Genomic DNA, 23,263 nt, shown 5'->3' on the forward strand with positions numbered 1-23,263 from the left:
AAGTAATTAAAAGCAATGCCATAAATGTTAATATGAAATAAATATAGGCATTCCTTAATTATTTATCTTACTTTATTTATATATTTTACTTGTGTATATACTTTTTGTCAGATTGTATGTATATTTGCGTATATTTCTTGTGTGTTTATATCCGTGACAGTGACTACGGCACAACTTATTTTGGGAAACTGAGAGGGTGGTTGTTGGAAGGGTATTGAGGGCTTGTTATTTTGATCTTGGGTTTATTTTTCATATTTCATAATATGCAGATGCTTGCATGTTAACTGTGGTGTGTTCAAAGACCCTTGGTTAAAGTTAGAAACAGAGGCCTCAGCAGTTTTGAAATCAGGGGGAGATTTAACCCCCAGAAAAGAAAAAAAAATCATAACAATATTGATGTATTATAATGATTCATATAATCCACTGGTGATAATCTTATGTGTATCAGATCATCTCTACTTTACAGATTTATAATCGCATTTAAATGAATAATGACAAATTATATGATTATTTAAATTCATACGACGGCAACTTCACATTAATGATTCCGTTTTTATCACAATTATAACCAGACAACATCACACTAACAATATCAATGAAGTATTTAAATAATTTCATACTCCCGGCTGATTTGAATCCTTTGGTTTTTGCCCTTAAAGCCCTCCTGTGTCCAGGGCCTGATTTACTGCTTTTGTAAACAATAACAAAAATGACAGATTTTTTTAATTATAAAAAATATTGATCTAACCGTTGTAGTATTACCCATACACTGATGCTACACTTGGTATCTTTATTGTTGATATTTGTATCGATCCGCTCTTGAATGTTTACATTCAAGAGGTCTAGCTTACCAGTTGGCGGTTAGAATATCCTCCATCGGTGTGAAGTGTAGCATATTTAGCTATTCCTCGTCCTCCAGTGATAACGTTACGTGTCAGAAAGGCAGGTGATTTTCTGCTTTGCACTGTGGAGGGACGTTAGCCGCTAGCAAGAATGCTACAGTGCGTTGAAGATGCGTTCGTTTGTCAGGTGGTTGCCCGCAGCCATGGGAGTTCATGTTTTATGACCGAGTTCTAGAGAACCCAGTGGTTATTTGCTTATATGGACCACGCACATGTCAACAATCATTTATGATTTTGTAAGATTTTAGCAGGAGAACAATCTCACCCACCTTTCTTTTGAAGTGGTTGAGGCTCTTGTGGTCTCTCTTTGGACTTCTTTGGCACATCAAAGGCGTTCTTTATTTGAGAAACGTTGATGTTTGAACTCTGACGCTCTGCCACCCGGACTTGAGTTTTGGCTCCTTCGGGCTGTAGTCGGTGAGCCTGACTTCTCTTCATGGTCTCCTTGACGAGCTCGGCCACAGGCTTGAAGGATGCAATCTCGGAGTGATCTTGGTTGGATCTGATGTTGTCCCGTGTGAGGGGCTCTCTTCTCAGAGCCGGTTTTGGTTGCTCAGTCTCATGATCTGATGCATGCGCGGACTCTGCAGGGATGGAAGGATTTGGTGGCTTTGTCACGACAGGTGGCGGTTCTCTTTTGAACTTATTTCTTCTTTCCAGGAACACGCGCCTCTGCACCATGTCCAAGTCTACGAGGTCTTCATCTGGGGACAGTTTTCCCATACGGGCACAGTACTCAAAGTTGATCAAGTCCCCGTACTCGTCGTCCATGTGTTCCAGTGACACGTTTTCCCAAGGCCTGAGGTCCATGGACAAGCGTCGTATGTTGGTGTAGGTGCCTCTATCGTCCCACAGTGCACACATGTCCTGGTTGGACATCTTTCCGCATCGGTTAAAATCCACAGTGCGTCTCCTCCTGGCTCTGTCCTCAGAACGCTGGTTTACTCGTCTCTGCACGTCACCGGAGCTCAACTGAGTTGTCTTAAGCTTAATAAATGGATTTTTAGGTTTCTTCGGAACAGGCGGAGGCGGACCTTTGACTTTGGTCGGCGGAGGCTGGTCCATTTGTTCAGTCAATGCGTCTTTTTCGGGTAAAAAATGGGCTAAAGGTGGAGGGATGGTGACGGCGGAAACACGTACAGGATCACTCTCCTTTGTCAAGTGTGCAAAATGTGACATTCCATCGCAGTCTTTATTGCAATCAACGCGACTGTCCTGTTCCGGTTGCGGTTTTGGACAAGGTCTCTGGTCTTTCAATGGTTTTGTTGTTCCCAAACTGTGTGCCACTGCGTTTGCTCTATTGGAGACCGCACCGGTGAACCTGTCCTCTTGGGTTTCTGGTGCATAAGACCCTGAATCCGGCGTTGCTATAGTTTCCGATTGACTCCGATCACAATTTGATTCATTTCTCGTCACCATCAAGAGGTCCGCCTCCTTTGCTGTGTTTCGCAAGTCACTTTCAGAGTGTGGACACCTGCTGTCTGTCAATTCAAAGTTCTCTGGTAGGCAATTCCTGGATGGTTGCGTAGTGTCTTCCTCAGCTCTATTTTTGACAGGTGATTTGGTTTTGTTCCCATCCAGCACTAGACAGTCCCCCTCGTTCGGAAGCTCGCATAAGACTCTTGCATCAACCGTACGTCTGCCAGCTTGCTCCTCATCCATAGTTTTACTACCCTCCTTGTTAGGAGAGGTTTTCTCCAAAGTCTGTCTGGTCTTTGAGTGCTCTGTAGCTCCAGTGTCAGGCCGTCTCTCCTCGTCTCCACCCCCTGCGACTATCAGAGGTCGATCCCTCTGACCGAGACCTGCGATTGGCTGCTCAATTTGGGGGTCCATACGTCCCGCAGCGGCCATACCTTCCCATGGTTCCTCTTTGTCTGTATCTTGCATCTTCTCCACCTTCTGGCCCATAGTTCTGTCGTACAATAAGAAAGACACATCAGCAGAAGTAGGTATCAACAGAAGGATGGCTTGTCCTTAATGTCCCACATGAACAGGCTGCTGCTATCTTTAAACCATCTTGAACTCTATTTTGGTATATTCCTCACACCCTTTCTATCTATCTTCTCCCATTCTGTATGGCAGGAATGTTCTATAATTAGTCGGACGGCCAGTGAGTCAGGAGGCCGTAAAAGAAAGCAGACACGTGAGATAAGAGGTCAGCCAGTTGACAATGTCAGAGGACCGGACTGGACCGCAGGGCATAGCGTGTTTGTCCCCTCGATTGTTTTGGTTACAGTGTCGCAAAAGGTCATTGGGAATTTAACTGAGGTTTGACGAGAGCACAGACATGATGGATGAGAGACCGGAGATTAGAACAAAAACTCAGCTGACTTTAAAGTCCTGATGGGTATTTTTAGGTCAGGACCAAACAGTACACAACATAAACCACAGGTAGGCGATGCAAGCTTGTTGCTGTTACGCAAAATGCACTTTTTAAGATAAATATTTGTCCTTCAGGCCTGTTTATATAGCACCAAACACAAGAAAAAATCTTGGCGCTCCACTTTTGAGAGACGAGGCGAAACAAAAAAACTGCCTTCCTCAGGCTTCGCTACACATCTTAAAACAAGGCCTGGAGTTCTGCCAACTATCCACCAGCCGGCTAAAGACAAGGAGACTGTAAGTTTGATCATTTTTGGCTAAACGGCTAAAATGTTAATAAATGTGAGCATAATGTCAGTGTTGTAGCGCACATTGCAATGCTACTTTTGACAACGTTTATGTCCTCCTGTCCCACGACTTCATGTTACTTTGTTTATGGTTAACAGTTAAGCTTTTCAATCTGGCCCGCCAAACCATACTTGCCAACCCTCCCGAATTTTCCGGGAGACTCCCGAAATTCAGCGCCTCTCCCGAAAACCTCCCGGGACAAATATTCTCCCGAAAAATCTCCCGATTTTCAGCCGGAGCTGGAAGCCACGCCCCCTCCAGCTCCATGCGGACCTGAGTGAGGACAACCTTTTTTCATGAAGGGAGGACAACAGGGTGACAAGAACTAAATCATCCAGACTAGAGATAAATTGTATTATTATGGTTATCTTACCTAAAAATACATATTAATAAAAAAATTAAAAAAAATAAATACATTTTTACTATATTTTGCTAAAAACATCAAAATTAATTGTATTTTTATTTGTATTTTTTCGTGACTCCTTATTACATCCAGCCATAGAATTATACATTAAAATAAACATATTTGAAATAATTGATTTTAAATTGTCATAATAATTCATTTAAAATGACTATATTTAATTATTAAAATAATTGCTTGTTTATCAACAACTTTAGCATTTTATTCATTACATTTTGAAACTCTCAGAAGCCAAGTTATGTTATATTCCTTAATATTTATTTATGCAAGTTTGAAGTATCAATTATCTAAACACAGTTTGTTTGCATATTTTCAGGATGTAGATATCTATATATATATATATATATATATATATATATATATATATATATATATATATATATATATATATATACATCCATCCATTTTCTACCGCTTATTCCCTTTGGGGTCGCGGGGGCGCTGGAGCCTATCTCAGCTACAGTCGGGCGAAAGGCGGGGTACACCTTGGACAAGTCGCCACCTCATCGCATATATATATATATATATATATATATATATATATATATATATATATATATTTATATATATATATGAAATACTTGACTTGGTAAATTCTAGCTGTCAATATACTCCTCCCCTCTTAACCACGCCCCCACTTCCCGAAATCGGAGGTCTCAAGGTTGGCAAGTATGCGCCAAACATTCCCAAAATCAAATGACTTGAACTATACAAAGTATTTCAATGATTGGAATCTGCGCTTTTGCATGATATACTAGTTACCAGTGTTGTCCCGATACCAATATTTTGGTACCGGTACCAGTACCAAAATTATTTTGATACTTTTCTGTACTTTTCGATACTATTCTAAATAAAGGGAACCACAAAAAATTGCAATATTGGCTTTATTTTAACAGTACATGAAACATATGTTTACTATTGCAAGTTTGTCCTTAAATAAAATAGTGAACATACTAGACAACTCGTCTTTTAGTAGTAAGTAAACAAACAAAGGCTCCTAATTTAGTCTGCTGACAAATGCAGTAACATATTGTGTCAGTTATCATTCTATTATTTTGTCAACATTATTAAGGACAAGTGGTAGAAAATGAATTATTAATCTACTTGTTCATTTACTGTTAATATCTGCGTACTTTCTGTTTTAACATGTTCTATCTGCACTTCTGTTAAAATGTAATAATCACTTATTCTTCTGTTGTTTGATACTTTACATTAGTTTTGGATGATACCACAAATTTGGGTATCAATCCGATACCAAGTAGTTACTGAGCTCACTATGTTCACTGCTCGCTGTACATATCCTACGAAGTCAGACCTACACTGTTTCAATGTCCATTTCTCAGATGATATAATTGTTGATGACTGAAGTGCTGATATCAACCAAACCTAACCCCACCCCCCACCCCAAACCCCTCCACATCCCACCCCCCGGATTGCAAATAATGTAAATAATTCAATGTATATACTCTGATGATTATCTTGTGTGATGACTATATTATGATGATAGTATATATTTGTACCATGAATTGATTAACGTGGACCCCGACTTAAACAAGTTGAAAAACGTATTTGGGTGTTACCATTTAGTGGTCAATTGTACGGAATATGTACTGTACTGTACAATCTACTAATAAAAGTCAATCAATACAGGATCATACATTAGTCATATTCAAAGTCCTCATGTGTCCAGAGACGTAGTCATACTTGCCAACCCTCCCAGATTTTCCGGGAGACTCCCGAAATTCAGCGCCTCTCCCGAAAACCTCCCGGGACAAATTTTCTCCCGAAAATCTCCCGAAATTTATGCGAACCTGAGTGACGTGTCGACATCCTGTTTTCACGTCCGCTTTCCCACAATATAAACAGCGTGCCCGCCCAATGACGTTATAACTGTAGAATGATCGAGGGCGAGTTCTTGGTTTCTTATGTGGGTTTATTGTTAGGCAGTTTCATTAACGTCCTCCCAGCGCGGTAACAACACACAACAACAGCAGTCACGTTTTCGTCTACCGTAAAGCAGTTTGTCTGCCGTAAACAGCAATGTTGTGACACTCTTAAACAGGACAATACTGCCATCTACTGTACATGCATATGTGACAATAACATCTACGGCTTTTAGAGAGTGCAGTGCACAACTGCGCACACAACAAGGAGACGAAGCAGAATGCATCATCAGAGAGGGTGTTCAGCATGGTTAGAAAAATAGTGACAGAGAATAGAACAAGGATGGACAATTCAACCCTTAACTCAACAATGAGTAGATGAGTGTTGTGTGTGTGTATATGTGTAAATAAATGAACACTGAAATTAAATGATTTCTCATATATATATATATATATATATATATATATATATATATATATATATATATATATATATATATATATATAAAATAAAAAAATAAAAATATATATATATAGCTAGAATTCACTGAAAGTCAAGTATTTCTTATATATATATATATATATATATATATATATATATATATATATATATATATATATGAAATACTTGACTTGGTGAATTCTAGCTGTAAATATACTCCTCCCCTCTTAACCACGCCCCCAACCACACCCCCGACCACGCCCCCCCCACACCTCCCGAAATCGGAGGTCTCAAGGTTGGCAAGTATGGACGTATTTCCTGACTTTATAAACATAATATACATTTTAAGAAAACAAAAGATGTTGTGATGCCAAAAAAATATTGACGTATTCATAGTAGTATCGACTAGATACGCTCCTGTGCTTGGTATCATTACAGTGGATGTCAGGTGTAGATCCACCAATGGCGTTTGTTTACATTTTGACGCCGGTGAGCTACGATGTGTAGTGAAGCATGTTTAGCTATTCCTGGTCCTGCAGGGATGATACTTGTAAGAAACTTACTTTATTTGTCGCCATGGAGACGAGGATTAGTGATTTAGAAGTAGCTAAAAGGGAGAAGGGACCGGTACTTTTCAGAGTGGGTAAAGTACCGAATATGATTCATTAGTATCGCGGTACTATACTAATACCGGTATACTGCACAACCCTACTAGTTACTATGGTAAGTCACAGCAACTCAGACGAGGCACCAAGCAGTTTCCACAGAGTGTCAGCCTGAAATGTGGGTGTCAGGGACAGACACGGAAGGAGATTTTTACAACAAAGTTCTAAAGCTTAGTGATACATAATATATATGGGATTGTAGGTGGGGTTTTTTTTACCCTTTGCGTTCATATTTCGCTGTGTTTGTTGCATTTTGTTTGTGTTTTGCTTGATTGTAAAATATGTGGATGGAGAAGGGGTGTGACGTTCATATGTTGTCAATATTCAGTGTTTTATCCTTCATAGTTAATATTGTAAGTCCCACATTCTTTATTTTCATGTACATTCTGGGTGTCTCATTCAGGAAAAAAATTGTACAATCCCATTCCATTTTTTAAGGCGGTCTGACATAATGTTTTTAGTTGAGATGTTGCCGATATCTGATATTCCCCAACTCTTAATTACCGATTCCGATATCAACCGATACCGATATATACAGTTGTGGAATTAACACATTATTATGCCTAATTTTGTTGTGATGCCCCGCTGGATGCATTAAACAATGTAACAAGGTTTTCCAAAATAAATCAACTCGAGTTATGGAAAAAAATGCCATATTTATTATTGAAGTCACAAAGTGCATTATTTTTTTTTAACATGCCTCAAAACAGCAGCTTGGAATTTGGGACACGCTCTCCCTGAGAGAGCATGAGGAGGTTGAGGTGGGCGGGTTTGGGGGCGGGTGTATATTGTAGCGTCCCGGAAGAGTTAGTGCTGCAAGGGGTTCTGGGTATTTGTTCTGTTGTGTTTATGTTGTGTTACGGTGCGGATGTTCTCCCGAAATGTGTTTGTCATTCTTGTTTGGTGTGGGTTCACAGTGTGGCGCGTATTTGTAAGTGTTAAAGTTGTTTATACGGCCACCCTCAGTGTGACCTGTATGGCTGTTGACCAAGTATGAATTGCATTCACTTGTGTGTGTGAAAAGCCGTAGATATTATGTGACTGGGCCGGCACGCAAAGGCAGTGCCTTTTAAGGTTTATTGGCGCTCTGTACTTCTCCCAGTGACGCGCGGTCACTGGAGGCAGGTGAGGCGGCCATCATGGAAAGAAAAAAAATGTAAAAAGAAAAAAAATGTATTAAATTGTTATGTATTCAGTGATTATACTATAAAGTTATTTTCCATTTAACTTCACCAGTTTTAGATTATTTTTATTCAAAATCGCTGAATTTTCACATTTGCCGTTCAAATACTGAGAAGAGACGGTGCGGTGAACAGCAGCCAGTTGAGGCACGTCACTCAGTGCCTCAACATGGATTGCGCAATGACTCGGCTAACTGCTGGCCTGCTGTGCAGTGAGACTGTATTGCTATATGAATTATATTATACATTTCAATAGTTTAGTTAGCTGAGGTATATAATGTACAGTGTATTTTGTCAACAACTGTATGTGTGTAACACATTTCTTGTGCTGAGCGATCATAAAACTGCTGCGAAGACGCACTGGCTGATGCTCGCAGTAATCCCGCCTCCTGGTGCCGGTTAATGCACCCCCCCGACGGGAGCGCCACACCAACCAAAGCCACACCCAAACCCTCCACGTGCAAGACCGAATCCACCCAAAAAAACTTAACAAGAAGCCAAAAAGTGCAAAAACAACAATGCTCGCGCCGGAGGAGCATGAACGACTGCAGGGACACAACATTAGGTACACCTGCAGACTGCTGCACGGATTTCATATTTCATTCATTCACAACTCCTCCAACACGAACACCACTGTTCCCGCACTTATAAGTAAAGGTAAGATCATGATAACGTTTTTTAATTAAATGTGCTTTTTTTGTGTGCTACAGTTTGTATGTGTAAAGTTAAAGTTAAGTTAAAGTAGCAATGATTGTCACACACACACTAGGTGTGGTAAAATTTGTCCTCTGCATTTGACCCATCCCCTTGATCACCCCCTGGGAGGTGAGGGGAGTAGTGGGCAGCAGCGGCGCCGCGCCCGGGAATAATTTTTGGTGATTTAACCCCCAATTCCAACCCTTGATGCTGAGTGCCAAGCAGGGAAGAATGCTGGTATGAGCTTTTAAACATAACCCGTTAACTGCTGCCAATCAAATGGTGAATAAGATACTCTTTAGGGTTCATATGTTTGTAAATCTGACTGTGATGAAGTCAGTGCCTCACCAGCCATCAACCTCACCACACGTCACTCACTTCTCCCTATGTCCGTGTACAGAGCGGCGTTTTAAAAAGTCATACATTTTACTTTTTGAAACCGATACCGATAATTTCCGATATTACATTTTAAAGCATTTATCGGCCGATTATATCGGACTGCCGATATTAATCGGACATCCCTAGTTTTTAGCTTTCAATCAGACATTATTGTGAGGTTTTGTATTAGTGTTCCTAAAAATAGATATACCGGCCCCCAGACACATTTTTTCTCTAAATTTGGCCTCCCCCGAGTCAAAAAAATTGCCCAGGCCTGCTTTAGAGCAAACTTTCTTTTTGTGAGTTGCAACTAACTGTGGGTGACATCTTGACCCTGGAACAGACTAATTCCAGACTAACTTTCTCCATACTTGCCAACCTTGAGACCTCCGATTTCGGGAGGTGGGGGGTGGGGGGCGTGGTCGGGGGTGGTGCGGGGGCGTGGTTGGGGACGTGGTTAAGATATATAAGAAATACTTGACTTTCAGTTAATTCTAGCTATATATGGATAAATAAATAAAAGAAATACTTGAATTTCAGTGATCATTTATTTACATATACACACACATAACACTCGTCTACTCATTGTTGAGTTAAGGGTGGAATTGTCCATCCTTGTTCTACTCTCTGTCACTATTTCAGAACACACACATTATATAAATATACATGATAAAATCAATAAGAAAACAGGAGCTCTAATTTGGGAGTCTGAATTAGGATCAGAAGTTCCTATATAAACATTGCGCACTCACGTCGCCATTTTGTATTGATTACTGCAGCTGTGCACTGGATTCATTCACAAATACAAACTACAACTCACAAACACTTTAGAGTTAGGCTCCACCATCAGAATGTGTACTTAAACTTATAAAGATCACATGGATATTATTCAGTGAGTTGATTCACCAAAACTAACCTGTTATACAGGAGGAAAAAGCACACAGGATGTTTCAATTGTTCACAGACTGGTCGCTCTCATCAGAAATTCTTGTCATTCTGATTCAGAATGAAAAGACACTTCCGGTCTGCAGGTGATAGCATTCAATTGGGAAGAAACGCCCTACTGCCCCCTACTGACCAATGTGAATACTGATAAATGTGTAATGACAGCTCCAAAAACGAATTCAAACCACAAAATAAAATAAATAAATCAACACAAAAATGTGACACATTATGGGTGGGTCACATATGCATGTACAGTAGATGGCAGTATTGTCCTGTTTAAAAGTGTCACAACATTGCTGTTTACGGCAGACGAACTGCTTTACGGTAGACGAAAACATGACTGCTGTTGTTGTGTGTTGTTGCCGCGCTGGGAGGACGTTAATGAAACTGCCTAACAATAAACACACATAAGAAACCAAGAACTCGCCATCGACCATTAGCTGTTTATATGGTGGGAAAGCGGACGTGAGAACAGGCTGTCAACACGTCACTCAGGTCCGCATGGAGCTGGAGGGGGCGTGGCCTCCAGCTCCGCCTGAATTTCGAGAGAAAATTTGTCCCGGGAGGTTTTCGGGAGAGGCGCTGAATTTCGGGAGTCTCCCGGAAAATCCGGGAGGGTTGGCAAGTATGGACTAATTCCAGACTAACTCTCTCTCTCTCTCTCTCTCTCTCTCTCTCTCTCTCTCTCTCTCTTCTTCAATTGCGAATGGCAAACAGCTTTATGGGAGACTTGTGACTTTGAGTGCACAAACCATTAGTCTGGTCCTAATGACGACTTTGCACCGACAAGACCTCTGCGGAACCATATTGTATGCTGGAATTGAGATGTTATGGAAGATAATAAACCCCCATAAGAACAGCTCAGAGCATAGTAAATAAATAGCTGACTGGACAAAAACACAATGCGACTTACTGGTACTTTGAATCGGACATGTGTGAAGGCATGGTGTTAGATGTTTGAATAGCAGATGGCAGCCCTTATAGTTTGAAAGTGTATGATGACACGTCTGATTATGATGATGCCACATCTGTGATACAAACACCACATGTTTGACTTAAACATGACATGAAGAACCTGAGGAGGTGTCCACATTTCCCCACAAGAGCTGCATATTTAAAAGCAAGCCATGTAGATAAGCTGAGACTTTATATTGAAAGGAAAATAGCCTGCATGCATTACAGGTGACAAAGTGTATTGTCAGTGGTTTTAGTTCGAACATTTTTTTAATCATTACGTTACACTTTGATTTTTTTTTTTTAATTGTATTTTTACGATGTGTCCGGGGCCCAAATAAACAAGGCGGGAGGCACACTTTGAACTAAAATAGAGTTTTCATCTAGTTCCTGCGTGTCAAAGTTAAGGTTCAATCAATCAATCAATGTTTACTTATAAAGCCCTAAATCACGAGTGTCTCAAAGGGCTGCACAAGCCACAACGACATCCTCGGCTCAGATCCCACATCAGGGCAAGGAAAAACTCAACCCAATGGGACAATGAGAAACCTTGGAGAGGACCGCAGATGTGGGGACCCCGCCCTGGGCGACCGGTGCAATGGACGTCGAGTGGATCTAGCATAATATTGTGAGAGTCCAGTCCATAGTGGATCTAGCATAATATTGTGAGAGTTCAGTCCATAGTGGATCTAACATAATAGTGTGAGAGTCCAGTCCATAGTGGATCTAGCATAATATTGTGAGAATCCAGTCCATAGTGGATCTAGCATAATATTGTGAGAGTTCAGTCCATAGTGGATCTAACATAATAGTGTGAGAGTCCAGTCCATAGTGGATCTAACATAATAGTGTGTGTCCAGTCCATAGTGGATCTAAAATAATAGTGAGAGTCCAGTCCATAGTGGATCTAACATAATAGTGTGAGAGTCCAGTCTATAGTGGATCTAACATAATAGTGTGAGAGTCCAGTCCATAGTGGATCTAACATAATAGTGTGAGAGTCCAGTCCATAGTGGATCTAACATAATAGTGTGAGAGTCCAGTCCATAGTGGATCTAACATAAAAGTGAGTGTCCAGTCCATAGTGGATCTAACATAATAGTGTGAGAGTCCAGTCTATAGTGGATTTAACATAATAGTGAGAGTCCAGTCCATAGTGGATCTAACATAATAGTGTGAGAGTCCAGTCTATAGTGGATTTAACATAATAGTGAGAGTCCAGTCCATAGTGGATCTAACATAATAGTGTGAGAGTCCAGTCCATAGTGGATCTAACAATAGTGTGAGAGTCCAGTCCATAGTGGATGTAACATAATAGTGTGAGAGTCCAGTCCATAGTGGATCTAACATAATAGATCACCATCCCGCCATTGATGTGTGAATGTGTGTGTGTGAATGGGTGAATGTGAAAAATAGTGTCAAAGCGCTTTGAGTTCCTTAAAAAGGTAGAAAAGTGCTATACAAATACGACCCATTTACCATAGTGTGAGAATCCAGTCCATAGTGGATCTAACATAATAGTGTGAGAGTCCAGTCCATAGTGGATCTAACATAATAATGTGAGAGTCCAGTCCATAGTGGATCTAACATAATAGTGTGAGAGTCCAGTCCATAGTGTATCTAACATAATAGTGAGAGTCCAGTCCATAGTGGATCTAACATAATATTGTGAGAGTCCAGTCCATAGTGGATCTAACATAATAGTGTGAGAGTCCAGTCCATAGTGGATCTAACATAATAGTGTGAGACTCCAGTCCATAGTGGATCTAACATAATAGTGAGAGTCCAGTCCATAGTGGGGCTAGCAGGAGACCATCCCGAGCGGAGACATATTTGATTAGTATTAGAACCGGCCCGCAGGCCACAGCCGCCTGCTGCTGTTTTGCACGCACCAATACTCCATCAGGGTTGGTGCTAGGAATTTTCAAAGTCATAAAGTCATCAAGTCATAAAAATGGGGTCCCACACTACATTTTTGAGGTCCCACTTTTGTTGTAAGCATTTTGAGATCAAATGATAAAAGTATGCATCATCCTGTTATATCTCACATTCTATATTGTGTTTTGGAAAAAGGTTGTCATAAATGTTACTTAATTCATTTACAAAAATAATACAAAAGAAAACACTTTTTTATACATATGTAAATGTATTCAGTTATAAACATTCATTCACTTTCTTCTTTCCTTCATGGATCTAAACTTTACCGCTGCCGCTATGTTTTTCTATGTTTTTATTGTAATATTTTCAGAATGTGTTTGTTCTATTTTCGACCAAAGTAAGACAAAGAAAACAATCTGAAGTTGTCTTTATTTTTTTAGTTTTAATGCCATGATTTTAAGTATAAAAATAATAGTCCGGCCCGCCTGCGTGGGCACAGATTTTCCTCCATGCGGCCCCTGAGCTAAAATGAGTTAGACACCCCTGATCAAGTTTATTTGACAAATAACAAAGTGGACCTTTAAAAAATATATTTTTTTACAAATGATGTACAACCAAAACTATAATATTTAAACAACTTGCTGTGGTTGTTCTGTTCAGGAATTCAAGCAAATAACTATAATTTGACATCTAAATCAAGAAATAATGGTAGATATGTCAGAGTTTGTAGGTGCCGAACCCCAAGATGCAGAGAAGGCGGAAGGCGTTGTGCAAGAAAACATGATTTAATTAAACACTGGCAAAACAACAAAGAAAAAGGTAACAAAAGGTGCGCACAAGGCGGAGAACAAAATGAACTAAAATAGCACAGAGGCTAACTTTGGACAAGAAACAAAAACACTTACTGTGACACGAAGGAACTAGGACATGAGCAGAGCGAAACAAAAGTAGACAGAGCTACATCGGCAAGTATTAAGACAGGTAGTAATGAAAAGGACAAAGACAATCAATAATCCAGCACTGACTGGAGGGGAAGGCAGGTTTAAATAGCAGCTGGCTGATTGACACCAGGTGTGGCCAGGTGCCAATCAGCCACAGCTGAGGGGACACAGCACTCAGGGAGACAAGTAGGAAATAAAGACAAAATAAAAGCGCTGGACAGAAAACTAAGACAAACGCAGAGAAAAAACTAAAACACAGTCAAACTGTCAGGGACAAGCCTGACAAGATAAAGCCGCGAGCTTCGTTGAACGGGCCCTTGTGGTCACGTCCTTTCCCCATTCCCTGAGCCACCACCAAAACTTTCAGGAATGCAAGCATGCTAGAATTAGCAGGTTAAAGGGGAACATTATCACCTGACCTATGTAAGCGTCAATATATACCTTGATGTTGCAGAAAAAAGACCATATATTTTTTTAACCGATTTCCGAACTCTAATTAGGTGAATTTTGGCGAATTAAACGCCTTTCTATTATTCGCTCTCGGAGCGATGACATCACAACGTGACGTTACATCGGGAAGCAATCCGCCATTTTCTCAAACACCGAGTCAAATCAGCTCTGTTATTTTCCGTTTTTCCGACTGTTTTCCGTACCTTGGAGACATCATGCCTCGTCGGTGTGTTGTCGGAGGGTGTAACAACACGAACAGGGACGGATTCAAGTTGCACCAGTGGCCCAAAGATGCGAAAGTGGCAAGAAATTGGATAATAGTGTGAGAGTCCAGTCCATAGTGGATCCAACATAATAGTGTGAGAGTCCAGTCCATAGTGGATCTAACATAATAGTGTGAGAGTCCAGTCCATAGTGGATCTAAAATAATAGTGTGAGAGTCCAGTCCATAGTGGATCTAACATAATAGTGTGAGAGTCCAGTCCATAGTGGATCGAACAAAATAGTGAGAGTCCAGTCCATAGTGGATCTAACATAATATTGTGAGAGTCCAGTCCATAGTGGATCTAACATAATAGTGTGAGAGTCCAGTCCATACTGGATCTAACATAATAGTGTGAGTCCAGTCCATAGTGGATCTAACATAATATTGTGAGAGTCCAGTCCATAGTGGATCTAACATAATAGTGTGAGAGTCCAGTCCATACTGGATCTAACATAATAGTGTGAGAGTCCAGTCCATAGTGGATCTAACATAATATTGTGAGAGTCCAGTACATAGTGGATCTAGCATAATAGTGTGAGAGTCCAGTCCATAGTGGATCTAACATAATAGTGTGAGAGTCCAGTCCATAGTGGATCTAACATAATAGTGTGAGAGTCCAGTCCATAGTGGATCTAACATAATATTGTGAGAGTCCAGTACATAGTGGATCTAGCATAATAGTGTAAGAGTCCAGTCCATAGTGGATCTAACATAATAGTGTGAGAGTCCAGTCCATAGTGGATCTAAAATAATAGTGTGAGAGTCCAGTCCATAGTGGATCTAACATAATATTGTGAGAGTCCAGTTCATAGTGGATCTAGCATAATATTGTGAGAGTCCAGTCCATAGTGGATCTAACATAATAGTGTGAGAGTCCAGTTCATAGTGGATCTAGCATAATATTGTGAGAGTCCAGTCCATAGTGGATCTAACATAATAGTGTGAGAGTCCAGTCCATAGTGGATCTAACATAATAGTGAGAGGCCAGTCCATAGTGGATTTAACATAATAGTGAGAGTCCAGTCCATAGTGGATCTAACATAATAGTGTGAGAGTCCAGTCCATAGTGGATCTAGCATAATATTGTGAGAGTCCAGTCCATAGTGGATCTAACATAATAGTGTGAGAGTCCAGTCCATAGTGGATCTAGCATAATATTGTGAGAGTCCAGTCCATAGTGGATCTAGCATAATATTGTGAGAGTCCAGTCCATAGTGGATTTAACATAATAGTGAGAGGCCAGTCCATAGTGGATCTAACATAATAGTGTGAGAGTCCAGTCCATAGTGGATCTAAAATAATAGTGTGAGAGTCCAGTCCATAGTGGATCTAACATAATATTGTGAGAGTCCAGTTCATAGTGGATCTAGCATAATATTGTGAGAGTCCAGTCCATAGTGGATCTAACATAATAGTGTGAGAGTCCAGTTCATAGTGGATCTAGCATAATATTGTGAGAGTCCAGTCCATAGTGGATCTAACATAATAGTGTGAGAGTCCAGTCCATAGTGGATCTAACATAATAGTGAGAGGCCAGTCCATAGTGGATTTAACATAATAGTGAGAGTCCAGTCCATAGTGGATCTAACATAATAGTGTGAGAGTCCAGTCCATAGTGGATCTAGCATAATATTGTGAGAGTCCAGTCCATAGTGGATCTAACATAATAGTGTGAGAGTCCAGTCCATAGTGGATCTAGCATAATATTGTGAGAGTCCAGTCCATAGTGGATCTAGCATAATATTGTGAGAGTCCAGTCCATAGTGGATTTAACATAATAGTGAGAGGCCAGTCCATAGTGGATCTAACATAATGCTAGCATGCTAGAATTAGCAGGTTAAAGGGGAACATTATCACCAGACCTATGTAAGCGTCAATATATACCTTGAAGTTGCAGAAAAAAGACCATATATTTTTTTTAACCGATTTCCGAACTCTAAATGGGTGAATTTTGGTGAATTAAACGCCTTTCTATTATTCGCTCTCGGAGCGATGACGTCACAATGTGACGTCACATCGGGAAGCAATCCGCCATTTTCTCAAACACCGAGTCAAATCAGCTCTGTTATTTTCCGTTTTTTCGACTGTTTTCCGTACCTTGGAGACACCATGCCTCGTCGGTGTGTTGTCGGAGGGTGTAACAACACGAACAGGGACGGATTCAAGTTGCACCAGTGGCCCAAAGATGCGAAAGTGGCAAGAAATTGGACGTTTGTTCCGCACACTTTACCGACGAAAGCTATGCTACGACAGAGATGGCAAGAATGTGTGGATATCCTGCGACACTCAAAGCAGATGCATTTCCAACGATAAAGTCAAAGAAATCTGCCGCCAGACCCCCATTGAATCTGCCGGAGTGTGTGAGCAATTCAGGGACAAAGGACCTCGGTAGCACGGCAAGCAATGGCGGCAGTTTGTTCCCGCAGACGAGCGAGCTAAACCCCCTGGATGTCTTGGCTCACACCGTCCCTTATGCCATCGAAGATGATCAAGAGAAGAATATCGACCCTAGCTTCCCTGGCCTGCTGACATCAACTCCAAAACTGGACAGATCAGCTTTCAGGAAAAGATAGCGGATGAGGGTATGTCTACAGAATATATTAATTGATGAAAATTGGGCTGTCTGCACTCTCAAAGTGCATGTTGTTGCCAAATGTATTTCATATGCTGTAAACCTAGTTCATAGTTGTTAGTTTCCTTTAATGCCAAACAAACACATACCAATCGTTGGTTAGAAGGCAATCGGCGAATTCGTCCTCGCTTTCTCCCGTGTCGCTGGCTGTCGTGTCGTTTTCGTCGGTTTCGCTTGCATACGGTTCAAACCGATATGGCTCAAAAGCTTCAGTTTCTTCTTCTATTTCGTTTTCGCTACCTGCCTCCACACTACAACCATCCGTTTCAATACATGCGTAATCTGTTGAATCGCTTAAGCCGCTGAAATCCGAGTCTGAATCCGAGCTAATGTCGCTATAGCTTGCTGTTCTATGCGCCATGTTTGTTTGTGTTGGCATCACTACCGGCACTATCGGTATAGAGCTGGTCCACAGTTCCACGACCAGGACGAAAACCACACTGTTCCTCCTAAATCCGAGGTTCGACTATCCGGCGTAGCCTCCTCTCTAGTACACCTGAATAGACCTTACCGGGAAGGCTGAGGAGTGTGATCCCACGATAGTTGGAACACACCCTCCGGTTCCCCTTCTTAAAGAGAGGAACCACCACCCCGGTCTGCCAATCCAGAGGTACCGCCCCCGATGTCCACGCGATGTTGCAGAGTCTTGTCAACCAAGACAGCCCCACAACATCCAGAGCCCTAAGGAACTCCGGGCGGATCTCATCCACCCCCGGGGCCTTGCCACCGAGGAGCTTTTTAACTACCTCGGCAGGGTCCTTGAGGGTGCATGGGAGTTTGCCCAACCAGTCTACATGTGCTTTGTGGACTTGGAGAAGGAATTCGACCGTGTACCCCGGGAAGTCCTGTGGGGAGTGCTCAGAGAGTATGGGGTAACGGACTGTCTTATTGTGGCAGTTCGCTCCCTGTATGATCAGTGCCAGAGCTTGGTCCGCATTGCCGGCAGTAAGTCGGACACGTTTCCAGTGAGGGTTGGACTCCGCCAAGGCTGCCCTTTGTCACCCATTCTGTTCATAACTTTCATGGACAGAATTTCTAGGCGCAGTCAAGGCGTTGAGGGGATCTGGTTTGGTGGCTGCAGGATTAGGTCTCTGCTTTTTGCAGATGATGTGGTCCTGATGGCTTCCTCCGGCCAAGATCTTCAGCTCTCACTGGATCGGTTCGCAGCCGAGTGTGAAGCGACTGGGATGGGAATCAGCACCTCCAAGTCCGAGTCCATGGTTCTCTCCCGGAAAAGGGTGGAGTGCCATCTCCGGGTTGGGGAGGAGATCTTGCCCCAAGTGGAGGAGTTCAAGTACCTCGGAGTCTTGTTCACGAGTGGGGGAAGAGTGGATCGTGAGATCGACAGGCGGATCGGTGCGGCGTCTTCAGTAATGCGGACGCTGTATCGATCCGTTGTGGTGAAGAAGGAGCTAAGCCGGAAGGCAAAGCTCTCGATTTACCGGTCGATCTACGTTCCCATCCTCACCTATGGTCATGAGCTTTGGGTTATGACCGAAAGGACAAGATCACGGGTACAAGCGGCCGAAATGAGTTTCCTCCGCCGAGTGGCGGGGCTCTCCCTTAGAGATAGGGTGAGAAGCTCTGTCATCCGGGAGGAGCTCAAAGTAAAGCCGCTGCTCCTCCACATTGAGAGGAGCCAGATAAGGTGGTTCGGGCATCTGGTCAGGATGCCACCCGAACGCCTCCCTAGGAAGGTGTTTCGGGCACGTCCGACCGGTAGGAGGCCACGGGGAAGACCCAGGACACGCTGGGAAGACTATGTCTCCCGGCTGGCCTGGGAACGCCTCGGGATCCCCCGGGAGGAGCTGGACGAAGTGGCTGGGGAGAGGGAAGTCTGGGCTTCCCTGCTTAAGCTGCTGCCCCCGCGACCCGACCTCGGATAAGCGGAAGAAGATGGATGGATGGATGGCATCACCATGTGACATCAGAGGAAAATGGACAGGTGTATATAACGATGGTTAAAATCAGGCACTTTGAAGCTTTTTTTTAGGGATATTGCGTGATGGGTAAAATTTTGAAAAAAACTTCGAAAAATAAAATAAGCCACTGGGAACTGATTTTTAATGGTTTTAACCATTCTGAAATTGTGATAATGTTCCCCTTTAACAGTTATCTGTACATTGCTGCATTTATGTTTCCCTCTATCCTGACTAGTCTCGCAGTTCCTGCCACTAAAAGCCATCCCCGCAGCATGATGCTGCCACCACCACGCTTCACTGTAGGGATGGTATTAGTCTGGTGATGAGCAGTGCCTGGTTTCTTCCAAACATGATGCCTGGCATTCACGCCAAAGACTTCAATCTTTGTCTCATCAGACCAGAGAATTTTGTTTCTCATGGTCTGCATTTTAGCAAACTTTTTACAAAGAAATGGCTAAAAAAAATCTAAACTTTTCACATTGTCATTATGTGGTATTGTGTGTAAAATTTTGAGGGCCAAAAGGTATTTATTCCATTATGAAATAAGCCTGTAACATAACAAAAAGTGGAAAAAATTGAAGAGCAGTGAATACTTTCTGGAATAATATAATATACAGTTGCACTGTATATACAGTACAAGCATGTACAACAACTCCAAATATAGAAATGTCTATGATAATATCATTTATAACTTTATTGGATTGTTAAACCTAAATTATATATATATTTTTGTCTTGAACAAGAAATAATGTTACTTATTTGACAACAAACTGAAACAACTAAATTGTCCTATTTTTTCTTCAAATAATAACCAAAATCCTAAATTTTTAACAGCAACATTTAAGTAAATACCGTCACTATAATTTGACATCTCATTTAATAAGTAATAACATTATTTGGCAAATAAACCGAAACAACTCAATTGTCCTTTTTCTACAAAAAAAAACTAAAAACACAACATTCCATCAGCTTACGATGTTGTTTTTTCTGTTTAGACCTAAATTTGTTGTCTTGAACAAGAAATAATGTTACTTATTTGACAACAAACTGAAACAACTAAATTGTCCTTTTTTTTCTTCAAATAATAACCAAAATCCTAATTTTTTAACAGCAACATTCAAGTAAATACCGTCACTATAATTTGACATCTCATTTAATAAGTAATAACATTATTTGGCAAATAAACCGAAAATTGTCCTTTTTCTACAAAAAATAACTAAAAACACAACATTCCATCAGCTTACGATGTTGTTTTTTCTGTTTAGACCTAAATTTGTTGTCTTGAACAAGAAATAATGTTACTTATTTGACAACAAACTGAAACAACTAAATTGTCCTTTTTTTTCTTCAAATAATAACCAAAATCCTAATTTTTTAACAGCAACATTCAAGTAAATACCGTCACTATAATTTGACATCTCATTTAATAAGTAATAACATTATTTGGCAAATAAACCGAAAATTGTCCTTTTTCTACAAAAAATAACTAAAAACACAACATTCCATCAGCTTACGATGTTGTTTTTTCTGTTTAGACCTAAATTTGTTGTCTTGAACAAGAAATAATGTTACTTATTTGACAACAAACTGAAACAACTAAATTGTTCTTTTTTTTCTTCAAATAATAACCAAAATCCAAATTTTTTAACAGCAACATTCAAGTAAATACCGTCACTATAATTTGACATCTCATTTAATAAGTAATAACATTATTTGGCAAATAAACCGAAACAACTAAATTGTCCTTTTTCTACAAAAAAAAACTAAAAACACAACATTCCATCAGCTTACGATGTTTTTTTTTCTGTTTAGACCTAAATTTGTTGTCTTGAACAAGAAATAATGTTACTTATTTGACAACAAACTGAAACAACTAAATTGTCCTTTTTTTTCTTCAAATAATAACCAAAATCCCAATTTTTTAACAGCAACATTCAAGTAAATACCGTCACTATAATTTGACATCTCATTTAATAAGTAATAACATTATTTGGCAAATAAACCGAAACAACTAAATTGTCCTTTTTCTACAAAAAATAACTAAAAACACAACATTCCATCAGCTTACGATGTTTTTTTTTCTGTTTAGACCTAAATTTGTTGTCTTGAACAAGAAATAATGTTACTTATTTGACAACAAACTGAAACAACTAAATTGTCCTTTTTTTCCTTCAAATAATAACCAAAATCCTAATTTTTTAACAGCAACATTCAAGTAAATACCGTCACTATAATTTGACATCTAATTTAATAAGTAATAACATTATTTGGCAAATAAACCGAAACAACTAAATTGTCCCTTTTCTACAAAAAAATAACTAAAAACACAACATTCCATCAGCTTACGATGTTTTTTTTCTGTTTAGACCTAAATTTGTTGTCTTGAACAAGAAATAATGTTACTTATTTGACAACAAACTGAAACAACTAAATTGTCCTTTTTTTTCTTCAAATAATAACCAAAATCCAAATTTTTTAACAGCAACATTCAAGTAAATACCGTCACTATAATTTGACATCTCATTTAATAAGTAATAACATTATTTGGCAAATGAACCGAAACAACTAAATTGTCCTTTTTCTACAAAAAAAACCTAAAAACACAACATTCCATCAGCTTACGATGTTTTTTTTTCTGTTTAGACCTAAATTTGTTGTCTTGAACAAGAAATAATGTTACTTATTTGACAACAAACTGAAACAACTAAATTGTTCTTTTTTTTCTTCAAATAATAACCAAAATCCAAATTTTTTAACAGCAACATTCAAGTAAATACCGTCACTATAATTTGACATCTCATTTAATAAGTAATAACATTATTTGGCAAATAAACCGAAACAACTAAATTGTCCTTTTTCTACAAAAAATAACTAAAAATACAACATTCCATCAGCTTACGATGTTTTTTTCTGTTTAGACCTAAATTTGTTGTCTTGAACAAGAAATAATAATATAAACGAAAACAATTAATATTTTTAACATTGACATTGAAGTAAATAACTTTGATTTGACATCTAATATAAGAAATAATCATGTAGTTTATTTGGCAACTAACAAACCGAAACAACTAAATAGTCCTTTTTCACAAATAATAACCCAAAACACAACATTTTATGGGCTTACGATACTTTTTCTGTTTTTCATTCATTTTTTATTCATCTCCTTCATTGATGTGCATTTTTGATCCATAGATAATTAAACTCTAACAACAAAACAGATATTTACACACCTATGCTTGAGAAGGAACAGGATGAAGAAAATCTTATATTTCCTGCCCCCCTTCAACATAATAAGTAGTTAATGGATAGCCCAGATTCACAAGCAAACAAATACATCCAAATATAATGAAAACAAACAAAAAACACACAACAAAAACAAGTGCAAAAACTTCATGAAGTACAAACCGAACAAAAAAATAATATACACCTCACGGGATGATACAAAACAAATACAAAACCAGACAAAATATAAGTAAAATAATAAATATAAAGCAAAATGGAGACACTTATGATCTTATTGTTCAGTCTTTATATATTTTTTCAATTGGAATATATTTCTACAATCTTATCTCATTGTAAAGACAATTCCATAGTTTAGACATTCCACTAAATAACCCACATTTCTGTAACAAGAAAAAATATCAACTTTTTATTTTTTTTACAAATAAAAATACTTTACATAACATTTTAGCAGTTTGTGTTTATCGAGTATGTCATAATGAGCTCCACATCATACATGTAGTACATAATATACGTACATATCTCCACTGAACTATCTTGTGCTCAATGGCAATATTATTTCACAAAAAAGACAAGAAAATGTAATTAATAAAATAAAATGTAATTAAACATATCTCAAAAGGGTAATGGGAAGAATTATACACTTTTTGAATCCCCCTTTTTATATAGTTACTTGAACTAATATCCAGTTTCCTCTGAAGCACATTTTATCACATTCATCTGGATCCACGTAACTTAATTTGCCCAGAACAATGTTGCTTTTCTGTTTTGACATTCAAATAGAAACAACAATTTTTT

General features: G+C 39.6%; 1 protein-coding gene and 1 long non-coding RNA gene across 3 annotated transcripts in view; one reads left to right on the forward strand and one right to left on the reverse strand.

Annotated features, from left to right (window-relative positions):
• Positions 1-3,020, reverse strand: part of coro1cb (coronin, actin binding protein, 1Cb) — a 50,613-nt gene extending 47,593 nt beyond the window's left edge. Inside the window, exon 1 of the mRNA XM_061926740.2 lies at positions 1,172-3,020. Within this exon, the coding sequence (XP_061782724.1) occupies positions 1,172-2,810 (1,639 nt within the window). The 5' untranslated portion in view covers positions 2,811-3,020. The remainder of the gene's footprint in view (positions 1-1,171) is intronic.
• Positions 1-23,263, forward strand: part of LOC133574573 (uncharacterized) — a 73,083-nt gene that overhangs the window by 5,583 nt on the left and 44,237 nt on the right. The window lies entirely within an intron of this gene.

Source organism: Nerophis lumbriciformis, linkage group LG32, assembly GCF_033978685.3.
Source record: "Nerophis lumbriciformis linkage group LG32, RoL_Nlum_v2.1, whole genome shotgun sequence".
Classification (NCBI taxonomy): Eukaryota; Metazoa; Chordata; class Actinopteri; order Syngnathiformes; family Syngnathidae; genus Nerophis; species Nerophis lumbriciformis.